The 23,599-nt window shown below is 44.9% G+C and overlaps 1 protein-coding gene across 1 annotated transcript in view; it reads left to right on the forward strand.

Annotated features, from left to right (window-relative positions):
• Window positions 1-23,599, forward strand: part of LOC146859258 (uncharacterized) — a 400,212-nt gene that overhangs the window by 17,993 nt on the left and 358,620 nt on the right. Inside the window, exons 3-8 of the mRNA XM_085647151.1 lie at window positions 1,028-1,138; window positions 1,944-2,057; window positions 6,984-7,097; window positions 8,971-9,063; window positions 9,864-10,477; window positions 14,711-14,998. Of these exons, the coding sequence (XP_085503277.1) occupies window positions 1,028-1,138; window positions 1,944-2,057; window positions 6,984-7,097; window positions 8,971-9,063; window positions 9,864-10,477; window positions 14,711-14,998 (1,334 nt within the window). The remainder of the gene's footprint in view (window positions 1-1,027; window positions 1,139-1,943; window positions 2,058-6,983; window positions 7,098-8,970; window positions 9,064-9,863; window positions 10,478-14,710; window positions 14,999-23,599) is intronic.

The following is a 23,599-nucleotide window of genomic DNA, read 5'->3' on the forward strand; positions in this document are numbered from 1 at the left end:
GTTCAAATAAAAGCATGAGTTGGCCTGCTGTCAATCAAGCTTTTCACCTGCAGATAGTGCAGTAGGAGCATTATCCATAAAGTGTCCTTTAGGGTACAATATTCACAGATCATACAACTGAGATTCCTACAGTTGGGTTTCTAGTAAAGGATAGAGTGATTTTCTACATCTAATGCAATCCACACCGGTTGTGGGAATTGGCCTGATCGATGCACACACTTGTTTAAGAGGGATGTTTCTATTGGATGCTGCTGGTATCGCAGATTGAAAGAAAAATGTAATGAATTATCATTCAGAATGAGGAATCTCTTTGGCCTTAACTCTACCCATAATAAAATATTCTTTTAAAAGGCCAGGTTCACATAGTACTTGACATAAAAAGATGCCCCAAATTGGCAGGGGTTTAAATTGGTATTTATACAGAAGCAGAGGCACACTTTGCAGACCTTATCCTGTCCTCCCAAATGCACTGTGGTAAAGCAGCCTAATTACCCATATGTCTTTCGTGGACAAATTATAGCAAAGCAGTGTTGGACACTTGCCTCTCCATTTCTATAAGTGTAAATGGTAATGGATAGCAAATTTAGGCTGACATTCAAATAAACCTACTCGCATTTGCAGACATTTAATGGGGGATCTTCTCAGAATATTGCTGTGGGGGTTTTGAATTCTGTGAGAGCAGCCTTGGCTTTTATGTCAGAATACCCCACCTCTGAGCACTATCTCTGCTAGTTCAGTTTGTACACCCATTTGTGAATCCCTCCACCCCCAAACTGGATACCCTCCTACTATATAGTACCATGCCTTTCAAGCCCTGTGTTCATATTGCTGTCTCCGTTTTGGTGCATCCATCACTTTTTCATATACTTGCCCTGAGCTGGCATCCCTTGTCTTTCTTGTAGTTAACAACTTCTCTCATCCCATAAGTGTCAAGGTCTGTCATCCCATATCTCCAAATGTTCATTAAGTCAGGTAATGAAAAGATCTTTGAGATGTCTTTTTAATTTCTGTTTACTTTAAATAACAGGTCCTCTTATCGCTACCACTATCTTTTCGTTACGAGCGAAAGAGAAGGAGGAGCTGTACTCCACGGACAGCCAGGACTCTGAGAGAAGGCACAGTACCAATAATTCCACAAGTGAGTCCTTTATTGCTCACTTGCAAGTCCTACTTTGCCGTGTCTTCCTTACAACACTACAGATTGCTGCCTGTTGAGTCAATTGGAAAGCTACCTGTATGTAATGGTTTGATATGTCTCTGCATTGTTTGTTCCTTTGCTTCCTGCCAGGCCCCTTAGGCAACCATGCCCATGGATAACGTGATCTCCAAACTTTCAGCCCCTTGCTCGTCTTCCTGTCCTGCAGCCTTTGTCTCACTCCTGGCTGCCATTTTGAATTAACCTCTCCTCTCCGATAGATCTGGGCACCTGGCCTACTTCTATACCCACTCTAATTAAATAGTAGAGTTTGTACAGTTGAGCTTGTAATGAAGTTAAAAACGTCAAAAACTGACAATTTCACACAGGAAAGTTTTTATATGTTGTAAAGAAGTTCATATAACACTGTAAGTCAAGTAAACTCATTTTTAAATTCAAATGGGAGGCCTAGTGACTGCAAGGGGAGTTGATTTAAGTAACTGATTTCCATTTCTGATAATAAGCCCAGACATCAAAATATGCTGCGGTCTACTAAATGAAAATTGAAATCTGGCATACCTATTTCTAATGAAAATAATGTTGTCCTGTTTATTTACGATATGCAGAACCCGAGTTTAAACCATTCTTATGTTTGAATGTCGAGCTCTCTGTTATTTTATTGTGATATTTGGTTTTTGGCAAAACATGATTTAAATTTATTTTACCTAGATATAGAATCTGCTACTAAATGGGAAGTTATTTTGAATACTTAGCATTAGTAAACCTTAGACTTTTTGTTTTGTACTAGGTGATGCGATTACCAATCAGGATGTGTTTTTTGAGGAAAATGGAGAAGAAAACCTACACGTGAATAAACCTCAAGCCACCGAAGAAAGAGTAATCCAGGACAGTCTCAAAACAGGTGACTAAAGGGGCGATTGATATGTCACCCTTATTATTTCAAGCAGTTTCCACACTGCTGAAATACCCAGAGCAAAGTAATGATAAATTCATCCGAATCAATTAACAACATGTAGGGTCACTACTGTCTGGTGTACACTTTAGGAAACACTGGCAGATCTTCGATAATGGTGAAGCATGCACACTTCTGTGCAGCCTTACCCTCGTCTCCCGTGTCACTTAACAATTTTTTTTCTCTATAATACACAAAATAGCCTGTTTGACCTCGTGCTCTTCCAGTGAATGTTACAGGCCTGCCATGGTTATATTGTTTTACCTCATTGTGACTGTCTCTGTTTCTTAATGGCAGGAGCTTGTTCCTGCCACAAAGGTCTTGATTTGATCCCTTGGCTGCTAAGTAATTTCCCTCTAGAATGCAAAGCCCTTTTTTGTCTATTAGGGGAAGTTTGTGGGGCAGATCTGCCTAAAAAATGGCTGATCTTCCTCCAGAATGTGCTGAAACATGTCCACAAAAATAGGGAGCAAACCTTGCCCAAGAGGCCCCTCCCCAGCATAGATGTACAATAAAATCAGCCGGGGCAGATCGTCCTAGAAAATGGCTGATCTGGCCCAGAGGGAGTGGTGGGAGGGCGGAAGCAGTCAAACATTTTGGGGATCGACCCTTGCTCAAAGGACCGCTCCCCGGCATGCAGAAATGAGAAATCCCTAGTGTCTAGTGTGTTTCTAGCCATAGGGAGCTGAAACAAAGCAAAATTGTTAGAGAGCTACCCTTGCCAAAAAAGTCATACCCCATGAAATATATACTCGCCTTAATCCCTGATGTCTAGTGGCCTTGTTCTCTCTCCCCCCCCCCCTCTCCCACCTAAAAAAAATGGCTGATCTGATATTTTGGGGAATGACCCTTGCCCAAGGGGCTACTCCTTACACCAAAAGATATCCCTGGTATCTAGTGGATGCATTCCTGCTGCACGATCACGTTCCCTGCCAGGATTGTGCAGCAGGAATGCAATGAAGAGAGACACCATGGTAAAGAAAAACACTTTCCTTTCCCCCAGTGTGTGCCTTTTCAACTTAAAATCATCGTAAGCTCCTTGGAGGTGCTAGGTGATACTGGATCCCCTCCAGCTAGATTTGTACTGATACCTGTAGGATGAATAAAAACTGACTTTTAAAGTTGTAACAAGTACCATGGAGGCTTGCAAGTCACTACTGAATGGTGTACAGAATTCGGGCATCTGTCCCAGATGCCTTGTTGGGTTTCTGTTCTGCTATAAAACAGCAGCCAAATACCCCTGTTCCAATAAGTAGCACAAAAGAAGAGTTGGTCAGAAAATACACATCTTCTACTTTAATTTTACCTGGTAATCTCCCTTCTGAAGAATAAGCACCAATGCCAAGTTGGTTTGTAAACCTTAGAAGAAAGAAGTGTTGACACCTTAAACTCACCTATAAGCTTTTGTCTTCTCCGGGGTCTGTTCAATGAGAACTGTAAAACTGAGGTACACTGCTCTTTGTGAGACAACAGATCCTTGGCCAAAAGGCTAGGATAATATTTTACTCTGAATATTGGGAATATGATTCCCGGAGATTTTTTAAAAACATTTATTTATATGACACAATGATGAGACAGCCGCAAAAGAGAGATGTCAGTTTGAAGCTTCACCTTGAAGAGGGCAGAATCAGATATTGTACTTCGCTGCTGCGAGAGGGGTCATCTCAAACCCTGGCCGACAGGAAGCCAGTGAAGCTGAGGCAATAATTAATTCACTTGATGGTTGGGATGGCATGTTCATCCACGTTTCCAGAGCACAGTGGTCTTGTCAGTAGCTAATGGGTGACTAGAGATTGTTCTCTTTTTCCAGACTGCTTGATGTAATGTGAAAATTATAATGAGCTCTGTTTTGTTATCTCAATTTGTGGGATTCCAGGCTTTGGGTGGCTCAGGTAGACATTGAAAAAGAGTGGATGGCAGTTTTTAGACAGTTGATATCTGTCTACTTTTTATTTGCAATGACTGACCAGAGCATACTGTAGATTCCCAAGCATTCGTGGAGGCATGGGAGTAGTGTAGAATAGTTCACGGTGTTGAATGCTGTGCACCATGTTGAAGATGTTTTTAGTATTGCAGGTAACAGTTCTGTGACACTAAGAAAACCAGTAAGTGTTCTGTGAATTAGAAGGCAGCGAGGTTGTTGCCTTTCAGGCAAGTTTGCAGTTAGCGGATTATTATGTGTCCCAGTATTTTTAAGATACAAAGAAAACATTTGGCATTCAGACAGTAATTTTTTAGGCCTTATGTGATGAAAGTTCTCCACTGGTAGTACAGCATCAACCTTGACTGCTCCACTCTTACCCCTAGAGACTACAGTCTAGAAGAAATTGTACCTCTGCCAATGTATAGCAACGATTAAACAAAGATGCTGCACTTTAATTCTCCCATATTAGATTGTTATCACTGTTTTAGGCTACTCTAAGAATTCCCCCCATGGGGTTGTTCGTAGAGGAGCTCCATCCAGGTGAGACAAAGCTCAGGTGGTTAGTATTCACCTGTATATAAGGAATCTTTCAAGAAATCCTAAAGCTCTTATGGTGCTACCTGAACCTTGGTATCCCAGCTTTTCGCTTACCTCTGACAATGAATGCTTGATTTTCCTTCCGGGGCAAAAGTTCAAGAATTTAGTTTCACTGGGCTTGAAGTATGCTCGTAGCATATGAGCTGCTTGGCAGATTGTGTGGGTTTGCTGACATTCATTCGCTAAAGGTGTGTGGGCTCATTACCTAATTTTGAATCTCCTAACACTCCACTGAATTCTTTCTATATTGGGAAAATAACCCCTCAACCATAATCAATAGTGGCATGCATCATCATAGGTGCCTTTTCCTCATTCGAGTTAGAGCTGCACGGTCTACAAATGGCATTCATTCATTCAAGAGTACATTGCTACAAACAAGCCCATAGTCTCTGATTGGCTCTGCCGAGACAACCTAGTGAACAGGTTCATTTCAGGTTTGCTTGCTCCTCCAAATGGGCTCACTGGGGACTAACATTTCCTTCTTAAGTGGTAGTGGGCTCTGGTTATGTAGGCTTTAATATGCCTGTTTTTAACGTCCTCCCCAATCCATGCACCCTCCCACTGTATTCTTTTCCAGTCCCCTGTGTCCCTGCTTAGACATGAGACGGTCTTCCCAGAACTCTTTGCAGTGTTAGAAACGACTTTACTTGCATGCCATCAAGCTGATTTAGACTCATTTAGAGGACATGACTTCCACTTGAAGTATTTCAAGTAGAGATAAGCTTTTCACATTGGTAAAGAAAGCTTCTTTCCCTAGATGAAATACCTACAAGTGGGAGACATGGTCTCTGAAATTCACAAAGCTCCGCTTCATAGCGTGCTGGTCAAGTAGCTCTCTTCAGGCTAAACAGTTTCCACTTCTTACATTTCAAGATGGCATCCCTGGCTCAGAGGCCACCCTTCCAAGGGGGCTGGAAGATCATTCTGGAATTGATCGCAAATATCACTGCACTGTTCTACCTTAACAAGCATTTCAATCAAATTTTCTCCCTGACTGCAGAGCCTGGCCACTGAATTTGATAAGGAACAGTCCCGCCTCCTCGCAACCTATCTAGATAGAGTTAAAATGAACTGTAAGAGCTCCACAGGCTCAGTCAAAACCACTAAAGAGCACTTGAACCACAGGCTTTAAAATGGTTTCTGTACTATATAAATGCAGCTGTCATGGGATTCAGTAACAATATGAAGATATAGAATTGAATACCTATAATTACAGGGTTAAAAGGAGAAGTGATTTGGCACTGGTAAGACCTGGAATGGGGGCTAGATTTCCTACAGCATGTACATATGGGGGAATCACATAGGTATGCGGCTTTCAAAGGACCAGGGGTAGACAAATGGCCTAGCATTAAATAAATAGCAGCCAGCATGCCTTGAGGGGAGAAGCAGGTGTGTTGGAGATATGGCAAGAGACATTGGGTAGATGTAGCAGTCACAAGGGGATGCTCGGTTAACCAAGATACATGGCAAACGAGGATGTGTAATTACTATCACTGTTAGAGGCTTATATTCTGCTTCACATGAACGAAGTAGAACTAGGACCACATCCCTCAGTGAGTTCCTAAATGCTTATTCTTTCACAGCCATATAAACCTCTATTCTTTTGCAAGGCTTCACTCAATAGAAACCTCTTCTAATCTGTTTCTTGTATAAACAATTAATAAATCATATTCTATGGTTCACGCCTGCTGTTCAGTGCTTTGCTGCTTTCCATTTAGGTATGTGCTATACAAGTGCATGTTCCTTTCAATTTTCTATTACTGTTTTATACAAAGGCCTCTGTCAGGAAGGCACAGAGGTGCACAACATTGGGATCAAACGCAGTTTATTCGATTTTCTGCAGCATCAATCCATTTCTATTCTAAAGGAAATCCATGAGAGCCACATGATATACCTTATTAAGGCAATTCTGCCCGGATGGCAAGTCACTTGTGTGATCTTGTGCGATCTATTCTCCCAGCCCCTTAGTTTGAGCTCTGTCATGAGTGCCAAACTCTGTTATTGCGGTAGCTAATGAACAGAGTTTCGCGCACGTCAAAACAGTGTAGATTCAGCCATTTTTAAATCCTTAAAAACTCAGCATTCCAGAGAGGAAATTCTTTGTCATTAATACAGATTCTGGAATGGCTTTTCCCCCTTGTGAACGTGCACCTGAAAAAGATGTGAAGAGATGTAATAGAACTTGATTTTGGGGCACTCGCATATCCTGTTCTGAAAGCTGACCCTAAACCAATGATCTGGAAACGATTAATAGCTATTTCTTTAAAATGACAATGTGTCTGTAGTCAGTGCTTTTAAAAATGTTAGCTTTATTTTCTGAAAGATTAAAGTTTCTGAAATTATTTGATTTGCAGGATATTCAAATCTCAACAGCAGCCTCTATTTACAGAATGAAGAAGAGCCAGTTTCAATTTTTATCGATCATCTTGGTGCAGAGGTTAGACAAAGCGGCACCCTCTCCAGCTCAGGTACACTATGCATGCTCTTAAAGATCCTGATTTGAATTGGGTGTTAAATCTACCAGCATTAGTAAATGTAAATGTACATGTATAGGTATTTATATAGCGCCGATCACCACTACAGGTATCTCAGCGCTGTACTCATACCGCTGAAGGAACCCTTCCTGGCTTTCCGTGTGGAGTGTCCACTCCTGGGCACCCCCATGGTGAAGCCAGGCATCCCAGCGCTGTTGGGGGCCGTTGTGGAGATTAAGCAAGCTATTGCCCAGAGTTGCAGCGTGGGACCCATGATTAGAATAGGCACTGAGGCGAGAATATCCGGTCCGAGGAATTTATAGCCCGAGACCCTGCCGCGGCGGGAATCGAACCCTGGTCCCGGACCGGTGCTCTGCTTCGAGGTCTGCCGCTCTAACCATTGAGCCACACTCTCTCCACTAAACCAGTAATGTGGTGCCGGGAATTCTGGCAGAGGAATCTTATCTGGATTTAGCCCTTACTCCCCAAATGTGAGGTCTGTGAGCCTCTGGTTGGACAATGAAGAGTCGTGGATATGTACTTTTATTGGATAGCCATCATTCGCTTCTAGGCAGCTGCTCCCTGTTGCTTTTCATTTGTTTTATCCCAGTTTATAAAGTCTTCTTTGAACCTATGAAAGAAAGTCCACACGCTGCTCAATCCATGGTAAAAAGATCAAAACTCAGGGTTTTTGAAATCCTCTGTGCTGTCATCTTTTCCGGCACTTGATGAGTTCCCTTTTCATATGTGGATTGCATAATTATATGCCGCCACAGTTAGGGCTCCATGATAGATCCTTGTTGTTGAACAGGAATTTCCACTCTGTCAGTGTCCGCTTTGCTTTGTAGGCACAAAGTAAAAATGTCTTTGCTCATGGTAGCTTTTTGGAGGCTGTTTGATAGGTCTCACATTTGTTCATGTCATCTCTCTTTAGATAAAGGCTCGTTAAAAAGCTGTGTTGAAAGTCAGCAGATCTTTCCTGCCCATACCACATTTTGTAATGCCCGTTAATAGATATGCAGTTAATGGCTCTCCCCGTGTTCATATCGGCTTCTTACAAACCCTACCATAGGTGGGTGGGTAAAGCTCCCCTTCACTCATGTCAGCTCACATTAAGTTCCTTTGATAACCATGCGCAGTTTTCACTTGTTTCCAGAAATCTATGGAGCTTACATGGAGAAACCCGATATCTGCCCATAGTCTTGAAAGCCAATCTCTCTACCTTTAAGCCCTTTTTTAATACATATGTGACTTCAGCAGGCCTTTCCCAGGATCGGGGACAACATCCTCATGTCCATCAGAACAGCCCAATGCTGCTCCAGATTAGGAAAGAGTTGAAGACTCACCTCTTTAAAGAACAAAACATCAGAATGTATTAATTACCCAGCTTCCTCACTTATTACTCGTTTACTTTATGATAACTTCATGCTTTGATCATGTACAACACTCCGCTGACTTTTGGATAGGTTTGCGCTATAGAATATATATATATATATATATATATATATATATATATATATATATATATATATTCACTCACTCACTCACTCACTCTCTTTGTCCATGGGAATAAATCACTCACTCACTCACTCTCTTTGTCCATGGGAATAAATCAGGCATTCAAAGGTAAGAATAACAATCTTATGGACTCCTTGCCTAAATGTCTCATTCCAGTCTTCCCCCCCTCCATTTTGATATAATTTGGAGGCCAGTTGTGATGTGCTGGAACAGTTGCTACACATCTGAACTGACTGTTTAATTGTTGTTGCTCAGTTGTATTCAGTTTTTGTCAATGTAAATTGCACAATCAATCATTAAATAAACCACTTTTTTTTTTTTATACCATTGCACTTGGTCGCCTCAACAGTTGTTTCCTTGTGTATAAAAGAAGAGGAAGAAGAGAGCTGTTCCATTGACCATCAGAACCGTAAAAGAACAGAATGTATCAGCAGCCACGCAGGTTAGTAAACAGTCTTTAATTGCTTGGACCCAGAAGAATACCATGTGTTCAACATTCCACCACTTATGCCGTCTAAAAACAAAACATTTTGGATACACCTCTTACAAGCAGCATCTTCAAGCCGGAATTATGTGCTTGTAGCAGTGAGACTCCATTTTCATGTAAACTCATTAACACTAGCTGTGTGTTTGAAACACTGAACATCATTACAATTATCAGTCTTGTAATTACTGGTGATTTTCTAATCTCAGTTAATCTCAAATTGGAATTTGGGGGTTGTGACTGAAGTTTCCTTAGGGTGGACCACATTGAAGGGTAATATAGGTGGCAATGAAAAGCAGGCAAGCAGCATGTGCCCTCGTATCACATTTTGTGAGAATTGTATGTGATTACATTATTTTTATGGTACCACCAAAAGTTGGTGTTTTTCTCAGCAAGTTGGTCATCTGAAGGATGTGGGGTCTTATCATCTTTTTATTTTTTTATTTTCCTTTTTCCTGAGTTTTTTTTATAGCACAATCTTGACCCAAAGGTATCCGGTATCAGAGAACTTCACATGAGCACCAGTTGCGTAACTTAAGGACACACTAATTTTTGTTAGGCACGGGGGATTACGTGATTTGCCCAGAATCACAGGATGTTGAGCATTGTTGCCTAGACTCAAACCCTGTTTCCCAAATTTGAGGTCCATCGCCCTAGCCGTTAGGCCACATCCTCTCCCCATATCTTTTTATACTATTCTAAATATTTGCCATAAGAACAGTTTGAATGCTACTGACTCCACTCTCACTTTATTCCAGCAGATGAAAGAGCCGTGAACAGAAAACGTAATGCAGCAGAAGCTGTGAATTCTGCAGTGCAACATCATCATGGAATGCTCCACCATGAAGAGGCACAAATGGAGATGCCTCACCGCTCTGAGAAAGGAAACCATTACAGTGGCCGACTGTGGTCTGAAATTATTAATGAACTTGAAGAAGAGACGGCTACTCCACATGGCTTTAGTAATCCCGGACATTTTATTTTAAGTCCAGAGACCCTTAAAGTAGAGCGATCGGATACATTCAGTAGCCTGGACGCTGATCTGGATTTTGCAAATCTTCTTGCATGTCAAGAAAACACGGAACATGCCTGGATTCTATACTCATGTACAGAATGTGATAAACACTTCAGTAAGAAGGAATATCTCATACGGCATAAGCGAACACATATGGGAGCTAAACCCTACCAATGTGCCGAATGTGAAAAAACCTTCAGAAAAAAGGAATACCTTGTAGTGCACAAGAGAACACATACTGGAGAGAAGCCCTATCACTGTACTAAATGTGAAAAAAGCTTCAGTCAAAAGGGAGTCCTCAACAGACATCAGAGAACACACATTACTAAAAATGTGAGAGTTTATCCTAGCATACCTTGACGGAAAAATTTAGGTTTAGGCTCGTTATCAGAACTGTGCAGAAGATATGACCCTATCGGGGACTTGAACTATTAATGAGAGACCTGGCCATTTTACGAAGTGTGGAAAAAAAACATTGATTCTGGTGGAAGACCTTTTCCCAAATCCACTGCATTTGTTATTTAGTACTTTGAAGAGGCCAAAAGGCAACCTGACTCTGTACACAGGAAAATTAATAAATCTGTATCCCCCTACTGTCAATTTTTTACATTGTTTGTTGCTCTCTATTACCATTTGCCCTATATACCTTTTTTCTTTTTTTTTCTGTTGTCTTTTTGTTTTGTACGTGCTGTAAACGCATTCCGATTTTTCTATTCATTCATGTTTCTGGAATACATGCCTTTTATCCACACCCCCACCACAAAATCCCTTCACAGCGCTTGCCAGCTCTTTGCATTTTTCTATTTTACCCATATTTCTGAAGGCATCGACCCCTATGTGGCTACAGCTTCTGTTTAAATGGATCTCAAGCTTACCCAAGACTTTGACAATTGTGGTGCTTTACGTATAAATCATTTGCTAATAATAATTATTATTGTTAGAAATTTGTTTTGAATAACACCTGCTAAATTAGAAGGTGCACTGTCCTAGCCCAGTAAAAACAGCTGTAACTGTGCCCAACTCAATGATTCAAATAGCAGTCATGTGTTTCTATTTATCGAACAGTTGCAACACAGCCTGTTTATTTTCTGGTAGTAAAGCAATTGGGCATATACATTAATATAATTAATCTTAACTTTGATTTTCAGTTGCTATTTTTCGACGAACCTTCTAGAGATGTTTCCCATCTCTTGATTGGTTGAAACTAACACATTAGGCGATTGAGATCTAATGGTAAATTCTTCCAGTACAACGCTGGCTCTCCAGTGATATCAATTGGCCTTGCAATATTCCTCATATGCAAATTAGCCTACGATGATCATATCTGAATGGGTGATAACTACAATTCTAGTAAAATCAGAGGCATGACAGAATTCAGCCCTCATGCATTGAGTCGACATAAGGCAGAATGAAGCCTCAAAATAACAACCATATTGTTAATAATACTTATAAGAATACAAACTGGAAATCTGCCTATTGTTCTTCTACTCTTCCATTGACGGATTTACCTGAAAACTGCTAAGATTAATTGAAAATATGAAGGTGAGATCCACAGGCAATTGAATATTAGACAATAGATTGAATCTACGCATGAGACAGGAATTTAGTCTCTACTGGAGAGATTTATTCTGATTGGGAGGTGTATCTATTTGCATTCGGGTGAGCTTAAACTCTCTATTTGATATGGTGCTATCCATAATACATTATAGGATTGGAATGTTAAAAGGTCTTCCATAAACATCCACTGCATTTTTTGCACAGAATTTAAGATTTGGGCATTCGGTTTAATTTGGGGAAGCTTTAATAATGTGCCTCGTCTGTCTGTCCTTTTTCTAGCACTTGTATTACAGTGTGTGTCTTAAAAGTGACTCGTTTGACTCACAATAGACCAGTTGGTGGCTGTAGTGCAAACAGTCTTACCATCTTCGGAACCAGATATATCTCCAATATGCTTTTTGAGGTATTTCGTAGGATAGCTGACATGCACAGCATAATATGAATTCAGTTCCACAAACATTTCAACTATATCTAAAGATTTATTTCTTATGTACGTATTTTGTCATTTCACTGGGATGAACGTTTTTTTTGTTTAGAAAGTACTTTGATGTTCAAGTCCAATTTGGCTCTGTTAATGCTATATTTTTCAGAACTGTTTTCATTTTTTCTGCAGTATTACATTTTGTCGTAAGCTGTACAGTGCTCTTGAGCCCACTAACATGGCTCACTCTTGATACAATTTAAATAAATATTTAAGATAATACTAATTTTATAAGTGTTATTGATTTGTGGAAGTGTCTTACAGTTTAATAAATAACCAACAAGAGGAATTTCTAAAACAAGGTACAGAATGTAGACATTAGTTTTATTGATTCTTTACACACTTAAACTCATCACATAAAGTGTTCAAAATTCACCAAAGTCAAGCAAATTATAACTTTTATGTAGAAATTGAGTTCATATCAGAAGCTTAAATGTATTGTACATTATATATACCAGATTTACTAGCCATAAAAAAGTTATTTAGATCGTTACTGATGAGAATGATTTTTGTTTTTGCTGTCTCTGTTTGCTACTACTAAAGCACCATGGTTCACTTGTTTAATATGCCAGCAAGAACTCTGCATAAGTGTGCAAGACTTGATGGTCTGCATAGTGTTGAAGAAAATGGCCAAGCGCTTCGTGTGTGCTCAGTGTGGAAGATGTATTTATTAAAAAGGGGAGGAGGTGGGGGGCGTGGCCTAGCAAGCCATAATGGCGGACGTGTGCAAGGCGAGCTTCGTCCAGCCTCCGCAAACATCCTTCAATTATCCTGCTTCTCCGGTCATTCCTAGTAACTTGACCGTATCCTAGGTGTGGCACGAGTGGGGGCTGCGCTTTAAGCCCCATATTGGACCTGGATTGCTGCATGAAGTGCGGGGGCAGTGACGGCCCGTATTGCGGCCTGCAGACAGTGGAGCTGAGACGGGGGCCTCGCTGCCTAGTGCAACGGCTGAAGAGACGGAGCGCGCTGTCTGTGGCCTCCAGCGGAGTGTTGGGACGGCGACGGAGAGCCTGCACAGGATTCTGGAGGTGATGGAGACTCGGTGCGGTGGTGGCCGTCCGGGTCCAGACTCCTACACCGGTGAGAGCATGTTTCCTTGCCCCTCCCCCCTCGATTTGTGGCCTTGTGGTCGGCGGCCGTATCGGGACGCAGGTGGAGCTGCGCGGGGGTGCAGCCTTGCTGGGGAGGGGGCCCGTGGGGGCATTTTTGATCCCGGGCGGCGCAGTGATTGGAGCCATCTCTGAGCTCCAGTACCCGGTGGGCCGCCCTTTGTTTCTTCCTCCCTTCCCTTATTGTACTGTGATCTCCCATCATCAGCCACATCGGGTCGCGTGAGTCGGGGGGGGGGGGAGGAGGCGAGGGCGGGGGGGGGGTCACGGGCTCAGTGGGGGCCATTTCAGACCTTAGGCGCTGCAGGATTTGGGGAGACTGGTTGCGGGCCCTTGAGGGGGCGGCGTGGAGTGTGTGGCCCCCTCCCGGATTCCCGGTAGGGAGCACCGTGTGCGCTAGCACCCGAAGGTGCAAAACAACCCTGGGGGTCAGCACAGTAGGCACCGGCATGGCATAGTACTGCCCCAGCAGTGAAAAGTTGCCCGTAGGTGCTGAGTAACCCGCATTGGGCTCTTCACCCTCCCTCCCCCATTGGTTGGTGGACCTGCATTCGGCGGCCAGGTCGGGTCGTGCGGACTGCGAATACTTATTCCTGTGGTCTTGTGTGGGGGCCTGGGAGGCCTGAGTCTGAGTGGTGGTGCTCCGTGGGGCGTGTGGTGGGCTCTATAACCCCCTTGCTCTCTTGCCACGCTGCATGCACTGGAGGGCCCGCCCGTGTATTCGGGTTCTGGAGGGTATGACCTTTAGGACCTGGTCCCTAGGACTTTGGCTGCCATCTGCACTGGGACTTGGCAGTATCATTGGTGGAGTGCTGCTATGGCTGGAGTCGGGAGGCTTGGAGCGCTGTAGGAGTGGGCGGCCTGCCTCTGTCTGCCTGTTGAAGTGAACACGCAGGAGTTGAGGGTGTGGGCGCCCATGGGGGGGGATGGAGCGGAGTCTGGAGGAGTGCATGGAGGAATGCTGCACTCATGGCTGCCATCACGCAATCCAGGGATGCCCTGGATGCGAAAATTGGAGCAGTCGGCTCTGACGTCCTGCTGCTTCGACAGGATTTGCGCAACGCGGTGGGGCGCATTTCGGAGGCTGAGACAAAGTTATCTGGAGTGGAAGATGTGGTCACCACCAAGCAGAAAAGGGTGGCCTCACTGAAGACCACCCAATGTGGTTTGGCGATACGAGTGGAGGATGCTGAGGGTAGGGCCAGACGTAACAATCTCCATTTTGTTGGCTTCCCGGAGGGCTGCGAGTCGGGGGGGGGGGGGGGGGAGACATGGAGCGGTTCCTTAGTCAGTGGCTGGAGAGCTGGCTCCCCCCGGAGTCCTTGTCTTGGTGTTTTGTGGTGGAACGCGCCCATAGGGCCCTGATGCAAAAGCCTCCGCCCAAGGCCAGTCATAGCTTAGCTGCTAAATTACCATGATCATGACGTTTTTCTGAAACAGGCCAGGGCCAAGGAACCTTTGCTATTTGATAATGCCCACATCCTGATATTTCTTGACTATACGAAGCTGGTCCAGCAACGGAGACAATCATTTCTGGCAGCCAAGGCTCGTCATCGGGATCTCAAGCTTCTATATGCCTTGCTGTATCCGGCCAGACTGCGGGTGGTCTATCAGTCCCGCACTGACTTTTTCGACTCGCCAGAGGAGGTCTTTCAATGGACAAACGAGAAGGTGAAGCTTCGTCCCCACACGCCGCCCAGCCATGAATCAGACTCTTCGTCTAGCGAGGTAGGTCGGAAGCTGCCTAAATCAAAGCTTAAAGGGAATAAACGCTTCAGGTCCAGACGTCTATCTCAGTCGTGCAGTGATTCCTCCCGGACTGGGTCGGTCCTTTAGCAGCATGCATCAGCCTCCTAATCGATGGGGGGAACCACAGTCCCGTGTGACTCAGACACTATTGCTTTGACCTGAGAAGCACATATGAGGGCCGGTATCTCTGCTGGACATTATCTGACAGGAAGAGTGCCTGCTGACAATGGGTTGTAAGTTGGGGATCCATTGGCGGGGGTGGGCCGGTACCTCCTGTTGGGGTCCGCAGGCCGCACCTGCCAAGACAGATACTTCAACGTTTTTGAGGTATAGGGTGGGGGATGGGGGGTTGTTGGGTTGTTTTTGTTCTCTGATCGCACTATTCTATACTAGTACACAGCCACCATGTGCACACCAGACACTTTTCTATGCACCAGTAAATACCAATAGGGCCTCATATGATAGCACTATCAGATAGACAACCGGTTCCCTCTGGTACGCTTCGAATAGTAAGCTGGAACGTCAGGGGGCACTGGATAAAATCAAACGAGGGGCTATACTTCAACAGGCCAAAAGGGCTCAAGCTGACCTTCTCATGTTACAAGAGACGCACCTTATGGGGACGAAGGCATTATGCTTTCAACATTATGGATACAACCAGGTGTTACACTCGGAGTTTATAAGGGGTTCCCAGGGGGTGGCAATCCGGATCCACTGCAGGGTTCCCTACATATATGTTAAAATGTGGGCTGAAACTCAGGGGAGGTATCTGTTCCTTCGTGGCACTGTTGGTGAGGAGCGTATGGTACTGGGTTGTGTCTATGCCCCACCACCACTCTCCTTGGGCTTGGTAGAGCGACTCATGACTTTGTAGGGGGATATGCCAGACGGCATGTCTGTGGTTGGGGGGGGACTGGAATGATGTGATGTAAGTGGCCAGAGATCGATGGAGGTCCGGGGGATGGTCGGATGTTATCCAATCCACTAAACTACACTCCCTGGTGATGGGGCTTGATTGGGTGGACCCTTGGCGCCGACTACACAGGAATGCGCAGGGATACACATATCTCTTGGCTGTTCATGATTACTTTTCCTGCCTGGATTATTTATTTGTACCCCGAGTGGCGGCTGGCATGGTGTTGGAGGCTGATATCCTCCCGCGGGGTCTATCAGATCACTCGCCGCAGCCCTTACCTTGGAGGTGGGCCTGGCACGACAGCCTTTCTGATGGCGACTTTCGGTTTGGAACTTACAGAAGGAAGAATATATGGAGCATATAGAGAGTGCTATCAGCCGCTGCTTGACATTTAATGTAGGATTGGTTACGGGGGCTGAATCCCTGTGGGAGGCAATGAAGCCCACTATAAGGGGCGTTGACATCTCATTTTGCACGGCAGCTCACAGAGCCCGCAAGGAGTCCCTTTAAAAATCTGAGGCCAATATTATAGAACTGGAAAGTCGCAGTAGGGGTGATGGGGTGGTCAGGTCCGTCAACAATTATTGCTAGCACAACCGGGATATGCAGACCTTTTGTTAGATGAGGCCCGCCTGGCTTGGCTTGCGTCCCGTAGTAGAGTTTACCAGTGGGGAAATAAGTCCAGTAAGCAGCTCCACAGGTTGTGTCAGGGGATAATATACCCCCAGGCCCTCCCTGGTATCGCCGGCCCAGATGGGGAGTCCCTCACGGGTTCCTCTGAAATTCCTGAAAGTTTTGCCACATACTATGCAAATTTATATGCCCCTAGAGAGTGTCTACATGAGGATGTGATAGGCCGCTTTCTTGACGCTCTTCCGCCTAAGGCTTTATCTAGTGAGGCATGCGCAGAGCTGGATCTTCCATTCATGGAAGAGGAGCTGGGTGTCACCCTAAGGGGACCTGAACTCTGGGAAGGCCCCAGGGCCAAATGGTTTTCCATGTGAATATTTTAAAAAGTACTTTTCGCAGCTAGGGCCCCATTATCTTAGAGTGGTGGAGGAGGCCAGGGAGTGGGGTAGTCTTCCTCGCGATTGGAGACATGCAGAGGTGGTGGTGTTTCACAAGCCTGGCCGACCCCATGACCAGCACGCTTCATATCGCCCTATCCCTCTACTGAATGTGGAGGCAAAACTCTTGGCCAAGGCTTTGTCCAATAGCCTTCGGTCCCATATAACTACCTTACAGCATCCCGATCAAGTTGGTTTTATGCCCCAGAGAGCGACACGTCACAATATTCATCGAGCGCATGTTTGCTATTACGGTCATTCAGGGGTTGGGTGAACAAGCAGCGATGTTACTGGCAGACATGGATTGGGCATTTGATTCCCTCAGTTGGTTATTTCTAGTCATGCTCTTACGCCGGCTGAATATTGGACCACGATTCTTGTCCTACCTGACATTGCTTTATACCTACCTCAGCGCGTCAGTTCCTCAGTCTTTTTCACTGGGCGGGGCACCAGGCAGGGCTGCCCTTTGTCACCATACTTTGTGTTTGCTATGGAACCCCTGGCTGCTTGGGTGCGAATTGATGCAAAGGTGACTGGCTTTGAGTGGGTGCATGGACTGTCTGACCGTATTGCACTGTACGTTGATGACGTGCTATTCGTTCTTACCAATGTGAATAGGAGAGGACCAAGGTTGCTTCGCATCATGCATATCTTCGGGGAGTCGTCGGGATTGTATATGAACCCCCGGAAGTCCACTCTGTGGGTCCTTGGGGATCCTAAGGGGTCTTTGCTCCTGGGCTCGTCGGTTCGGGGGGCTACAGGGGGGCTGAAGTATCTGGGAGTATTCTTGTCGAACTCACCTAGCATGTCTTGGGACAGAAATTTGGCCCCAGTATGGGAACGTGTACGGGAGGATCTTAAGACCTGGTCCCATATGCCATTGTCCATTTATGGTGGATCGGCCATCTTCAAGATGGTCTCTTCACCCATTTACTATACCACTTGCAAAATCAGCCCTACCCGATACCTCCCAGATGGTTCCGACAGGTTATTGCGGCCTTGGGACAGTTTTTGTGGGCCGGTGGAGTGGCCAGATTTGGATTATGGACGTGTTTCCAATCTACGTACTGCGGGGGCCGGGCGACCTCCGACATTCTTTCGTACTATATGGCCTCGCACCTGCTGGTCTTAAATGAATGGTGGTACAGGGATAGGGCGACCTATGCAGTTGAACGGAGGTGTATGGGGGATTCCACTTTACACACTATACTATACTCTGCATCGCTGCGCAACTCTTTGCCGCCAGTTACAAGGGTCATTTTTCAAATTTGGAGGCAGGCCCTATGGAAGATGGGGTGGTGGAATAGGCTGACGAGGGAGACTCCCCTCTGCAACAATGGGCGATTGCCACAATTGGCTACCCTGTCTGGGTTTTGTGGCTGGGACAGCATTGGTATCTCTACCCTGGGGGATGTAATGTGGGGACCCGTCCTAAAGTCCTTTTAAGATCTGCAGAAGGACTTTCAAATGCAGAGAACCCAATTTTATAGATATCTTCAGTTCCGGCATGCTATTTCCCCTAGCTTGGAGGGCTTAGAGTCGCTTGCTGAGTTCAGCCCGATTGAGGCGAATGTGTTTATGGGAGATCTCAAAGACCATAAAATCTACCAACCCCTGGTTACCCATAGCTCCTCCACGCTACAGAAGCTCAGAGATGCCTGGGAGGGCGATGTTGGTCCGCTGGAGGGGGAGGACTGGACGGAGGCACTGGCCTCCCCTCAGGGGGCTGCAATAGCAGTAGGCTTGCACCTTATCCAGTTCAAGTACCTTCATTGGGTATACTTCACTAGGGTTAGATTGTGGAGGGCTGGATTGGTGGCCTCCCTCATATGTCTCGAGTGCGAGCGGGAGGAGGGCACCCTGATGCACACTGGCACTGCTCTGGCATGATTTTGGAGGGGCGTTATGGCTTGCCTCTCAGAGGTATTGGGATGGGACCTTCCCCGCTCGCTGAAACTGGTACTCTTACATATTATGGAAGGGGTGGGAGCAACATATACAAACGTCATCTTATGCTACTGGGGTTTACTCTGGCTAAAAGAGATATTGCAAAGTCATGGAGGGCATCGGCAGCGCTCTTGGTGTCCGCATGGAAGAACGGACTGGATTTCTGCATGGGCTTGGAGATCCCCATTTTTACAGCAAGGAGGGCCCGGCACAAACATTTTAAAATTTGGAAGCGATGGGCGGACTAGCGAGGCCTGCAGTTGGAATCCGTCTCTACGGCAGGGCTCCTCGACCCAGCTTAATTTCCTCTTTGTTGGTGCAGGACGTAGTTTCATGTGTAATAGTGTGCTGCAGTTATTGATGTAGGTGCATTTCCTAATGATGTGCTGCTCTAGGGAAGACTTTAGTGTGACGGGGGGGTTTGTTGGGTTATGGTTTCTTTGATGATGTTTTCATTTGTATTGCTTTCCATTTTTCCTTGATTTGCTATTGTAAAAGTCAGTCATGATGATGTAAACTTATTATGCAGATGTTTCTGGGTTACAGAGCTCTGCTTCATATGTGCTAATTGACAAATAAAATCTGTCTTCCTCTCCCCTCCCCCCCAAAAAAATGGGGAGGAGGTGTGCCCTAGCCACTGGAGTGACAGCCCTTGGAACCTAAGGACACAGATTTGAATCCCGTTCTTGTGGCCAGACTAACATAGTGTCATTCTGGGCGAATCGCCTAATCTCACTTGTCCCTAAATATGTGTAAACTGTATTTGGGTAATGCCTAATTGATGGGTATACTTGTAGATCGTCTTGCTCACTGCTAGGTTTGTGATCTATAAATACCAATACATACATATAGCTGTGATTACAAATATTGGACAGATGTCCCTCCCCCGCCCCCATGCCCCACCACACACAGTCGCCAACAAGAGAAACTACTTAGGCTAAGGATGCACAGACTTTGTAGAAAACTATAGATGCCTCTAGCCTAGGGTCACGCGATCTTAAGTTTCAGTTTTGTAACGAGCAGGCACATGAGTGAGACCATGAAAAATGCTGATCTTTAGAGAAAGTGTCCTTCAGTTGCATCTAAACAAAAGTCAGGCTTCTTCACATTGACACATCTCGCTTCACACACACCAAGATACAAAGCCTGTCTGTGGGCGAGAGCTTTCAGTTGAGGCCTAATGGAGAAGGCTGTTCATTTAAACATGATTATGACTGTATTTCTACAATCTCCCACCACATTAGTGCTGAATACTCCTTTCAATAGTTTCTTGTCCTTTCCCCTCTTCTCTTTCTTTTAACACAAAGCATGAGTATATTCCTTCATCTTTAGGAGAATATGAAAGGGGTAGAGAAGGAACCAAAGCGGACCCTTTCTAGGTAACTTTAATTATGGGCCTTAATACCCTATGCAGACAACAAAGGAAAAAGGCTTAATTCTCCTATGTCAAACAAACTTGTGAACTCTTACTAAAGGTCTGACTGATATGAATTAATATCATCAAAAGTATAAAGTTCTTCAGCTTGGCTATAATTACTTTCAACTGGCTGACCCATCGTTTGAAAGTTATTGAGGCATTCAGTACCAACAATATCAAAGATTCCATGTTTAGCTGTAAACCCAAGGCGAGGGTCATTCTGTTTTGCAAAGTGACAGCTCTCTGAGGAGTCAATTCAATGTTAAAAGCTTCGGCAGTCATGTTTGCAACTTCTTCTGAATCCTAAACCACCTTTCTCCTTTTATTGAGACCCCAGTCCCATAGTTTGGGAAAAACTGGCCAATCCGTGAGATTTCTCTTCTGCTTCTTAGGTCTTGCTTACTAGACAGCACATGCGCCGTCTGTTGAGAGACATATTGTTAGCGTACTGTGGGCGTAGAGCACACCAATTGCTTACCATTGGTTGGCTTTATTGTTAATCTCATTTGCTTGCTGCTTATTCGGCAGCTTGTGTGGGCGTTCCTTCCTCTTCTTGTGTTTCTCCCTCCTCTGTTGCATAGACAAATTACTTGTCGCATTCAAAGGACTACTTTTTTCTGTTTGTTTAAGCCCTCAACGAGGGTGCATGCCTTTTCCAACCATCACCCTCTTGTACTTCTCTCCCACCATCTGCCACTCCATGTTCTCTCTCGCCTGTGTGCTTCTCCCCACCAGTTCCATGTTGTCTCTCTTGCCTATTTGCTTCTCTCCCACCCATTCCATCCATGCTGCTTCCTCCTTCCACCCAGGCCCTCTGCGATGCTTCCACTCCTTCGGTCACAACCTTCATGTTGGTTTCACCAAGCGCCCTGTGTTGCTCCCTCACCTTCACCCTCCAGTTTACTCCCCCCGCCCCCACCGTCTTAAAATAAAAACGTCCTCACTTTTATTTTGTTAGCCAAAAAGAAAAAAAGTGGTTTTGTAGCCCAGTGCATGGGTTGTGCACTTACCTATAAAGTTACAAGGTTTTTTATTTATTCTTTAGCCATGGTGCACAGCATTGGCATGCTGTGCAGCTTGGCTAAAAACTGTTAGCAAAGATCTATATGGCTCAGCCAACGCTGGTTTTCCTTTGGGAACTATTGGGAGGGTACACAGTGTCTTGGCAGAAGCTACATATGCAAGATAACAGGAGTCCGACCAGTCTTTGGGCCACCAAATGTATGCCTTGTTTCCAAAGATATGGTCAGTCTCAACTCTGGTGGCTGTTTCTTTAGGTGAAAATTACTACTGAGGAAAAGCTAGTTCTGACCCTGTTCACTTGCAAGCAAATCGTGAAAGGAATCTGGTCCGTTCACTTGCTTACTGTAGTTGCTGGTACCCACATAGATGTTTACATTTGCCTTCTCGCAAACCAAGATTTGGCCAGTAGCAGCTATAAATGGCAGGGTTTGGCAATTCCAGCATTTTGTGGTAAAAGGGCCATTCAAATCAGTGCACTGTTGTACCCTGTCCCATTGAATCAGGTCATGTGCACACACTCCCCTCCCTTTGAAATCTGTGGGTACAAGTGAACAAAGCTAAAAGGAGAATACATTTAGGTTACTTTTATACTGATCCAGACCTGCAGGAACACATTTTTTTAAATTAACCAAACTTTTATCTATGCGAATAGTGGCTAGCCCGGTTTCATTGCACGCTTTAAGCCCACCAATTAACTTCGCCTCCGACACTACCACATGATGAAACAGTCAACCACACTTGCTATGTAGAGGACTGCCCACACCTAAAGTGGAAAGAAGGGGGCAGCAGGCTCTTGCTTTTGGGATTTCAAGTTGTAGTCGTGCACATGAGGAGTGGATGTAACATCTTAATTTCTAGTGACTCAGCAAAGACAGAAATTTGCTGCTCAATGACCCTCGCCACCCCCCCACCCTCCTGTTTCAGCCTCTATCGCAATGCAAAGTGTGGATCCAGGAGAGTAGTCTTGCACTTTACAGCTCTACTGGTGATGGGGAGCACTATTAAAGGGACCATTTGACTTTGGCTAAAGCTATATTTTTGTTTGCACTGGTGCAATCTGACATGCACCCAGTTCTCCTTTACATCTGTGTGTTGGCCCCGATTTATGAGCTCCCTTAGCCAACCTGGGTAGGTGGGCCCCTTCCCCTCTTTTTTTTTTTTTTCTCAATATATTGGTCCCAGGGGATGTGATCCCAGAGGTCTTCTGAGGCTCGGAGAGGGGGCCGAGCCCCCCTATGATTAGACGATGGGCCCTGGGGATGGGGTTCCCAGGGCCAAAATCGTCTTTGGGAGGAGGTACCCATGCATGCTTCCCTACCCAAATAATTCTATATATTGACCCCAGGCACTGGCCCACCGGGGGTTTATTAAGGAAAAAGAAACGCCAATGGCAGCTGCCATTTTACTTTTTTTTTGCTGCAATCGATGCAGATTTTTTGGGGCACCGGGGGACCCCTCCACAAGTACTAGGGGAGCAGGGTATTTCCTCTTGTTTTCGGTAACATAAATTTCATGATAGGGGATTAAGGGCCACATGAATCAACATTTGTAATAGCGGTTACCTAATTGCGATTTTTGGCAAATCGCAATTAGATAATCATTATTACAAATGTACGAAACTCCAAGAATTTCTAAAATCACGGGGATGGTGGCCTGCTGGGGTCTGCTGACCATGTACCCGATTGCTTTTAAATAAAGCAATTTGTTTTATTTTTTTATGGAGCACGTTTTCCTTGAAGGAAAATGAGTTGCCATTAGGAAGACAAATGAAAAGTCTTCTTTTCATTTTTTAAGAGTAGGCAGTGGTCTCTGAGACCACTGCCTGCTCTAAAAGAAAGTTTTTGCATACATTCACAAGGGGAAATGGCCCCTTGGGGACCCTTTCCCATTTGCAAATGGGTTACTACCTACTTGAAGAAGGTGGTAAAATGCAAATGTTTTGCGACCGCATTTTGCTCACAAAACATTCCACATGCCGATGCGATTTGTTATTACGAAATGACGCCCTAAACGTGCCCCTTCCTAATCGCGAATCACTAACCCATTTTGCAATTCAGTAATAAGTTACAGAATCGCAAAATAGGGTTGGTACATTGGGAAAGTCTTTTTTTTCTGGTTGGAAATGGCCCGATTCTGCAAATCGGGCCATTTGCGAACTTAAAAAGGGTACAAACATGTGGCCCTATGCCCCTGAGTCCTGTAATGGCCTC

The sequence above is a fragment of the Triturus cristatus genome, chromosome 3_2 (assembly GCF_964204655.1).
Source record: "Triturus cristatus chromosome 3_2, aTriCri1.1, whole genome shotgun sequence".
Classification (NCBI taxonomy): domain Eukaryota; kingdom Metazoa; phylum Chordata; class Amphibia; order Caudata; family Salamandridae; genus Triturus; species Triturus cristatus.